The following is a 10,277-nucleotide window of genomic DNA, read 5'->3' as shown; positions in this document are numbered from 1 at the left end:
GTAAGGCTTATTTCCTCTGGTTATGATGACCCTTTCAATTCGACTCGCTTCCTCTCGATATGTTACTTGGCGTATTCCTGCTGTCGCGTGCCTAACGATCGCTTGATATAAGTTCACGTTCATGAGTTCTTGTAGATATATTGTCACTCGTCCTTAACAAATTTGGAAACGTGGCTTCCGTTGCAGATGAATTGGACGTTTTGCCGCTGGATTCATTTACACTGGGTATCAGGGTGTGTAGTATTCGCGAAGATAGCGTCGGATTCTGGGAAAACATGAACGAGCATGTCTCATTAGACATATACCTGTTAAGCGTTTGTGTGCCCGTCGTACAAATAACCTTCCACTTTGAAATGAAACCCCCCAAATTTCGATATGCTGGTTATTTGTCCACGACACGCTACATAATAACTATAGTGGAAACTACATTATAATCATCAACAACCACATTACTATAATCATTTGTTACACAACTAACATTTAAAATGAATGAGATAAGATACAATTAAAGCAAAGACATGTGTGTTGTATTGTGTGTCAAATATCTGTAAGTGCAGGAGCATCTCTCTGCCTGTGACTGTAGACGGTACATAACCATTATTTCTCAACCTCCTATGACTACTGTAAGACTATCTTCACTATATGTCTATAAATAATGAAGCAGCTCTCATTATACCACATGATCAAATAAACTTCTTTCTTTCACTCCAGACTTGACCAATAGTTTCAAGCCGATATTTCACGACGGTTTAAATTCACAATTGGCTGTTCTATAATTTGACTTTCATCTCACTTCATCATTGTGTAGTCATTGTTCTAAACCGTTCGTCGGGGAGTGGTCAGGGTGGAATTTCTACCTATCATGAGATTAATGTAGCGCAGAATGATTTGTTGGGCTTGGATGGTCAACCTGCGGTCTTTGTTCATTTGTTCATTTGTTATTAATTCAACTCCAGCGAGTTGGTTCTATGGTTCCTTGTACTTGTGGTATCAACTGACTAGGTGCTGACCAGGGATAACATTGTGCTTTCTCGCCGATTAAATTTTTCTGAACGTAATCTTCACTTTGATTGTTTACTTCTTTCTCTAACCTAGGTAACCTGTCACTGAGTGCATCATTTTGTTTTCTCAAATTGGGAACAATTGCTCCTGTTTCTGTAATTCTATTAGAACTATCTTCTATAACTGAGCTCACGTCTAACATTAAATTGTCCATAATCTTATGTAGATCACACGTTTTGGGCCCCCGGTTCGCTAGATGAATGTGTTTTGGGCTGATGGCTTCTTACTTGTGTTGCATGATTCATGTCATTCTCAACTTGAAATTGTTTGACGCCTCTGATGTTGCCTAGGATGACATCGTGTGGACCATGTCTGAATACCGCAGCTTCTACTGTTCTTGTTGCTGCTGGCGTACTGATCCGGATCATGGCTGTTGACCAAATATATGTCATGCCTCGTGAACTCTGGACACGTTGTGTTCTACCTGTATATTGGTGTCTCCTCAAACTTTCGATTTGCACGTTGATGAAGCAATTTGATGAATCGAATCCACAAGTTTTCAACTTCGTCTTGCCGGCGCCATGTTTCTAACGGTCCACGGTAAAGGTTACGTCGACTTCACATGCACAGCTGACTGAAGGTTAATAATCGCTGATCACAACACATGAGATGTCCGTTACTAAATTATTCGTTGAAACAATAACAATGTACGTTATACCATAGAACTGTCCGTCGAATGAGCCTGTGCTTTCACGATTTATTTCCAAGATGTAGTTACAACAAGGATCTTTCCATCACGGAACTTCAGCATACGATTCTTTTTATCAAGTCGAGTTTTCACATACAAAGACGAGTCTTCAACACGGGTTTTCACGCTAGGATCTTCCACACGGTTTTCACAATAACAGTCCATATATCATAGAGACATAGTCCGTACGAAAATTATATCGATGAAACTTGACTGGTTAGATAGTTATAGCGTTTGCTGACTAGACGTTGAATATCCGCCGAATTGCTGCTGAGTTCTTTCAAGCTGCTGCACCTTGTTATACTGCTTCATGTTTTTATAGCTGGTTCACGTTGTTGCGCTGCTTCACCATGTTATGCTGAGTGAGTGGTTTGGGTTGTTTGATTCAATACCATTTAAATCTTACTACCATGTAAAGATGTTGCACCCACAGGCAGGCATCATACAATTGTTTATCAAGACAACACAGGTGACGACTGATCAATAAGACAAAAGCAGATTTCTTCTTCCTATAACTATGCATGAAATTTCGTCCACCTAAATGAAACGGTTCTGAAGTGATTGGTATTTTAGAAACCACAAATAAAGTAAAGTACCACTTTATGCTATGTTTAAAAATATTTGTTTTAAAACACCAACAGTAGCTCTCAATCTCTGAAAGACAATTACCTTTCAAAGAAAATCATTTATTTTCTCCTTTTAAGTGCATTATTACATAAAAGCTCGTAATTTAAAAAATGGTTTTATTACAAGCTTTTATATAACTCACTTCCTCGTCAGTCGACAGTCTGTCTGTCGTCAGTCTAGATCGAAACGCCGGAGTGAAAATTCGGACAGTTCTACTTGACCGATACGATTCACAGTTGGCACCTGGGTCAAGACATGAAGACAATGCAATCTGAAACTAAATTTGACTTAATTGGATGCCTAGATAATTTTTTATGAATTAATTAAAATTTGGACCGAATTAGTAGGCATGTCTATCCAACCACATCACACGCGTCATCACGTTCAATAGCTGCGCCATCACGTTCAATGGCTGCGACATCACGTTCAGTAGGCGCGCAATGGTTTTTAGTCATGTAACTCTATTGTAAATAAAACATGTAAAGTACTGAAAAAAAATCATAAAAAACGTTTTAATAACAAGCTTTTATGTAATGATGCACTAAAAAGTAGAAAATAAATTATAGACTACTTGTTATTAAAACGTTTTTTTATGAATTTTTTTGTATTTTTATGTTCTTAGTTTCATGACTAATGAACAACAATTGAACAAGTATAATTGTGCGGAGAGATTAATAGAAGATTACCTCGTAATTTCAGAAAATTTTAATTAATTCATAAAAAATATTATAATCATCCAATTTAGTAAAATTAAATGTCATATTGCTTTGTCATTGGGTCATGACCCAATTGCCGAATTAAAGAAAAATTAAAGTGACCGAAAAAATTTCGTTACCCCCTTTCGATCTAGGATTAAGATATATATATATATATATATATATATATATATATATATATATATATATATATATATATATATATATATATATATATATTTCCGTTTACCGAAAATCGTCCAAACGTTAACAGAAACCTACGTACACGCTCACTTATTGATAAATGAAATTTAGTCAACCTCACTGAAATGGTTCTCAGATTATCTTGTTAACACTCATATACACACATTCACACACAATATACAAACATACATACAGGAAAACTGTAAAACTGGGTAATTTCTAAAACCGCGAAAATAATGGGTTTTTTTTCGCTTACATTACTTCTATCACACTCCTATAGTACAAAATTATTATATAGGCTACACTATAAGGAAAAAACTAATATAATCTGGTTTAACACTTACAGCCCGCCACGTTTCACTAGTCATATTTTTTTTGCGCGAGGCTAATGTGCACCGTTCTTAAAGTCACAGTGACGGCAGTCTTTAGACGCTGGTATTTGTTTTTATTTTGCACGACTTGTACATTATGTAAAAGATGGCTACAGCAAACATAGTAAGTGGGCTAATTGGTAATTATGTATAATTTGAAAGTTATATTAAATTCATAGTCTATTGCCAATGTTTTCTTTATATTACTCTGTAAGCTTGCTTTAAATATTGAAAAAAAAAACCTTCTAAATATGTATTCTATCAGTATGATGTACTTTATAAGTAAGCAACTGCTTGTGATCATTGACAAAAGTGCGTTCAATTCACTACCTAGAGCATTTATGAGAGTAGGTTTTAGAAATAACGAAAACATGTATGTATCAGTTGTTCTTTCTATTTATTTCACTATAATTTAAATAAATTCATTACCAATTTATACAAGTGCACTAACGGATAGGACGACTGAAGTAAAGTGTTGTTGAAACTTAATTGTAACAAATTATTTCAAATCGATAACGAGAAAATACATAATCTTATTAAATCCGCCTTTACGTCACCTGCCTACCTGCCTGCCCAAATGTCAGATTGTCCGTCGGACGGTCGTCGATCGGCCGTTCTGTTCTGTACTTTTTTGTTCTGTTCTTATATTTCCTGTTCTGTTCTATACTATACTATACTATACTATACTATACTATACTATACTATACTATACTATACTATACTATACTGTACTGTACTGTACTGTACTGTACTGTACTGTACTGTACTGTACTGTACTGTACTGTACTGTACTGTACTGTACTGTACTGTACTGTACTGTACTGTACTGTACTGTACTGTACTGTACTGTACTGTACTGTACTGTACTGTACTGTACTGTACTGTACTGTACTGTACTGTACTGTACTGTACTGTACTGTACTGTACTGTACTGTACTGTACTGTACTGTACTGTACTGTACTGTACTGTACTGTACTGTACTGTACTGTACTGTACTGTACTGTACTGTACTGTACTGTACTGTACTGTACTGTACTGTACTGTACTGTACTGTACTGTACTGTACTGTACTGTACTGTACTGTACTGTACTGTACTGTACTGTACTGTACTGTACTGTACTGTACTGTACTGTACTGTACTGTACTGTACTGTACTGTACTGTACTGTACTGTACTGTACTGTACTGTACTGTACTGTACTGTACTGTACTGTACTGTACTGTACTGTACTGTACTGTACTGTACTGTACTGTACTGTACTGTACTGTACTGTACTGTACTGTACTGTACTGTACTGTACTGTACTGTACTGTACTGTACTGTACTGTACTGTACTGTACTGTACTGTACTGTACTGTACTGTACTGTACTGTACTGTACTGTACTGTACTGTACTGTACTGTACTGTACTGTACTGTACTGTACTGTACTGTACTGTACTGTACTGTACTGTACTGTACTGTACTGTACTGTACTGTACTGTACTGTACTGTACTGTACTGTACTGTACTGTACTGTACTGTACTGTACTGTACTGTACTGTACTGTACTGTACTGTACTGTACTGTACTGTACTGTACTGTACTGTACTGTACTGTACTGTACTGTACTGTACTGTACTGTACTGTACTGTACTGTACTGTACTGTACTGTACTGTACTGTACTGTACTGTACTGTACTGTACTGTACTGTACTGTACTGTACTGTACTGTACTGTACTGTACTGTACTGTACTGTACTGTACTGTACTGTACTGTACTGTACTGTACTGTACTGTACTGTACTGTACTGTACTGTACTGTACTGTACTGTACTGTACTGTACTGTACTGTACTGTACTGTACTGTACTGTACTGTACTGTACTGTACTGTACTGTACTGTACTGTACTGTACTGTACTGTACTGTACTGTACTGTACTGTACTGTACTGTACTGTACTGTACTGTACTGTACTGTACTGTACTGTACTGTACTGTACTGTACTGTACTGTACTGTACTGTACTGTACTGTACTGTACTGTACTGTACTGTACTGTACTGTACTGTACTGTACTGTACTGTACTGTACTGTACTGTACTGTACTGTACTGTACTGTACTGTACTGTACTGTACTGTACTGTACTGTACTGTACTGTACTGTACTGTACTGTACTGTACTGTACTGTACTGTACTGTACTGTACTGTACTGTACTGTACTGTACTGTACTGTACTGTACTGTACTGTACTGTACTGTACTGTACTGTACTGTACTGTACTGTACTGTACTGTACTGTACTGTACTGTACTGTACTGTACTGTACTGTACTGTACTGTACTGTACTGTACTGTACTGTACTGTACTGTACTGTACTGTACTGTACTGTACTGTACTGTACTGTACTGTACTGTACTGTACTGTACTGTACTGTACTGTACTGTACTGTACTGTACTGTACTGTACTGTACTGTACTGTACTGTACTGTACTGTACTGTACTGTACTGTACTGTACTGTACTGTACTGTACTGTACTGTACTGTACTGTACTGTACTGTACTGTACTGTACTGTACTGTACTGTACTGTACTGTACTGTACTGTACTGTACTGTACTGTACTGTACTGTACTGTACTGTACTGTACTGTACTGTACTGTACTGTACTGTACTGCACTGTACTGTACTGTACTGTACTGTACTGTACTGTACTGCACTGTACTGCACTGTACTGCACTGTACTGTACTGTACTGCACTGTACTGTACTGTACTGTACTGTACTGCACTGTACTGCACTGTACTGCACTGTACTGTACTGTACTGTACTGCACTGCACTGCACTGCACTGCACTGCACTGTACTGTACTGCACTGCACTGCACTGCACTGTACTGCACTGCACTGCACTGCACTGCACTGTACTGCACTGCACTGCACTGTACTGCACTGTACTGCACTGCACTGCACTGCACTGCACTGCACTGCACTGTACTGCACTGCACTGCACTGTACTGCACTGTACTGTACTGCACTGTACTGTACTGTACTGTACTGTACTGTACTGTACTGTACTGTACTGCACTGTACTGTACTGTACTGTACTGCACTGCACTGCACTGCACTGTACTGCACTGCACTGCACTGCACTGTACTGTACTGCACTGCACTGCACTGTACTGCACTGTACTGCACTGCACTGTACTGTACTGCACTGCACTGCACTGTACTGTACTGTACTGCACTGCACTGTACTGTACTGCACTGCACTGCACTGTACTGTACTGTACTGCACTGTACTGTACTGTACTGTACTGTACTGTACTGTACTGTACTGTACTGTACTGTACTGTACTGTACTGTTTGTATTTCTTTAGTTTAGTTTTTACTGAACATCTATCGAAGATGGACCATAACACCTACTTTATAGAATGCCCTTACCAGGTTTGCAAATACAAAATATATTATTGCAATTTTTTCAAGTATGATACTCATTCTATAAAGCGTGCCTGTATTTCACTCTTTTCTTGTAGCAAAATACCTTTCAAAGAATACGATAAACGTTTGCCTCGTTAAGTAAAAAAGTAAACTTACGTGCAATTTTTCGCTTTTTCTTTTGTTCTAGGGTAATAAACCTCAGCTTCCAAAAGCATTATCCTTAATTTTAGTTGGAAACAATGAACATGAAAAATGTGAAAGTGGTAATTCAATTTTATGCAAAAATGCATTTAACATGGCACCATTTCCTGAAGATGATACATGCAAATACAAAGGTTACGAAATACAAGTTGTTGATTTTCCAGATGTTTTCAACACTAAACTTAAAACTGAAGATGGAATTAAACTATTTCGTACCCAGATGCTTAATGTGTTATTGGCAAAACCAGAAGGTTACAATGCATTTCTTATAATCGTGAGGTTCCAAATGCCTTTTATTAAAATAACAGATATTGATTTTATTAAACGTAATTTAGGGCGCGATGTCTTTAAAAAGTATGGCATAATTTTAATGACAAACGGTTATGATTTTAGATGGCAAACAAGGTTTAGCCTTAAAACATTCTGTCAACAACAAACTGGAGATTTTAAAAAATTACTGGAAGCTTGCAATGATAGAATTGTTGTTTTTGATAACAATAATTCTGAGAAAGACATAGAAGTGAGGCAAAGGGAAAAATTGTTTAAAATTGTCATTGATTTAGATTTAAAAAATGAGGGAATAACATACAAGAAAAATCATTTTGCAAAAGCACAAGGAATACATACTGCTGATAAAACTACAACGGCAATACAAATGCACAAAGCAATACATCTGACGAAAAAAACTGAAACAGCCACACCAATAGAAGTAGAGGAGAAAGAGGTAAACACATTTTTTGTTTTAATTAAAAATTATTAATTCTGAAATTTTATTAATTTAGGTTAGATATGATCTGGTAAGACTAAATTAAAGATATTGTTTTCTTTCCTCTCTCTCTCTCTTGCTTTCTTTCTTTCTCTCTTTCTCTCTTTCTCTATGTATCTCTCTCCCTCTTTCAATCGTATACGAATATTATGGGTCAAAAACGAGATTAAGTCTAGTAATTCTAAACCAGCAGTTTAAAATCAATTTTTGAATTATTACCAAACTATTTTAAAATATCAACAATACACGCCAAAATTTAAAATCTCTAAATTAAAAAATAACATGAGAGGTTAATTTTCTCATTAGATGTGGTATCCATGCCTGCCTCGGTAGCCTACAAAGGCGGTTTATTGGGTAACGAACACTTCTATCTTTATCTCAATCTCTTCAATGACCGTAACACTATACTCAACTTATTAGTTCCCAAGCTCAACTCCTTTGAATTCGATGGCCAATTTTTTACCCCAATGGTGGAGTTGCTATTAGGACTAAAATGTTTCTTTGTTATGCCTCTTCATAAGTTTCTTTCTATAAGTATTGCACGGGTAGTTTTATATTATTTACCGGAGGTTCATTTTTTAAAAAGTGCGAGTCATTTTAAGTATTATTTTTTTGAATTAGAAAAGCTTTTTTCTTAATTCAGAAACAAAATAAGTGGCAGTTTATGAATAAGATTACTAGCAATTGCAATAGCTATATTGCAAATATAATGATTGTTTTTGTTTTATTTTTAAACTATAGACACATTAGAATATCTATCGAAGAAAATAAGTTCATAACATATGAATACTAAATATATATAGTTTAGTATCAACTAAAATCACTTATACCTCAAATAATTAACAGAATTTTATTATTTTGTATTTTAAAATTGACATCGTTTTTTTCAGGCCAAAAGGCCAAAAGAAATAGGCTTAATTTTAATAGGAAACAATGGAAACGGAAAGAGTTCAACTGGCAATTCTATTGTCAACAGAGAAGTGTTTAAATCAAGCTCAAATGCAACTTCCGAGACCAGATTTCCTAAGAACTATATATGTACTTTTGACGGTTATCGAATAAATGTTGCTGATTGTCCTGGCCCTTTGCCTACTTTTATAAAACCCGAAGACTCGACCGAGATGATTACTGCTGCAATAAAAATTATTATGCTCTCCAACTTGAAAGGATACAATGCGTTTCTGTATGTTGTTCAGTACGGAGCTCGCTTTTCCAAAGAAGATATAAATGCAGTTAAGATTTTCAAAAGTGTTCTAGGAAGCAACGTCTTTAAAGATTACGGTATAATTGTCATGACGTACGGAGACATGTTTAAACAGCAGCAGAAAGGTCTAACGGTAACGCAATTTTGTGAAAAACAATTTGGACCTTTCAGAGATTTGTGGGAAGAATGCAACAAAAGAATTGTTTTATTTGATAATATGAGTAAACTTGAAACCGATAGACAAAATCAAAGGTACTATTTGATTAAAACTATCGACAGTCTAGTGTGTAAACAAAGATACACAGATAGCTACATGGTACAACTGCATACCAAACATGAAAATGATAATGAAGTACAAGCTAAAACTACCATAGATAAATTATGCAGTATTTTAGTCAGTATGGCAGACCTTACAAACGAGAAAGTGAAAAGTTTCGATATGAATGCTATTGCTGAGGAATTGACTGAATTGGAATAAAAAATGAAAACCCTAGATATACCGAATGGGTCAGAAATCTTAAGAAACATTGAGGAGATACGAACATTTATAGAAGAGCAAAAAAGGAAGACGGATCCAAAAACAAATCACAAAGAGGAGCTTAAAATTTTAGTAGATCTTTTTAATCAATTACAAGAATTGAAAGTATCTCTTCATAAAAATAATATTTACGTTTTATTAGCATTCTTAGTAAAGCCTACATATATAGTACAAGCTTTACCTAAATTAAAATGTTTGTATAATAATAAAAACAAATAGCAAAAGGGGTAAAATTTAAAAGCACCAAGAAGAGCAAAAAAATTGGCTATCAAGATCTTTCAAAATAATTTTAAGAATTAACAGCCTCTCTTGATATTTCATATTATAACATGACGTTTAATCAGTTTTCTAAATCAAGGCTACAGATATAGTACAAGTTTTACCTTAAAAGTTGTTGGGTTTTTGTTTGTTTTTGTAAAATAGCACTTTCATGTACATTCTTGTACAACTGTAAAGGGAATATCAATCACAATGCAATTGAGCTATGCAAATATAGCATTATGTGA

General features: G+C 35.6%; 1 protein-coding gene across 1 annotated transcript; it reads left to right on the top strand.

The window, feature by feature from the left end:
* Positions 1 to 3,650: 3,650 nt before the first annotated feature.
* LOC131931510 (uncharacterized) lies at positions 3,651 to 10,020 on the top strand. Its single transcript, XM_059288335.1, has 3 exons — positions 3,651 to 3,771; positions 7,250 to 7,987; positions 8,920 to 10,020. Exons 1-3 carry the CDS (start codon positions 3,754 to 3,756, stop codon positions 9,709 to 9,711), a joined length of 1,548 nt encoding a protein of 515 aa, XP_059144318.1. The 5' UTR covers positions 3,651 to 3,753; the 3' UTR covers positions 9,712 to 10,020.
* The last annotated feature ends 257 nt before the right edge of the window (positions 10,021 to 10,277 follow it).

Source organism: Physella acuta, unplaced genomic scaffold (assembly GCF_028476545.2).
Source record: "Physella acuta isolate Inbredline_101_S28 unplaced genomic scaffold, ASM2847654v3 ptg001983l, whole genome shotgun sequence".
NCBI lineage: Eukaryota > Metazoa > Mollusca > Gastropoda > Physidae > Physella > Physella acuta.
Note: the sequence above shows the minus strand (reverse complement) of the source record. Positions and strands in the feature narration are given on the sequence as shown.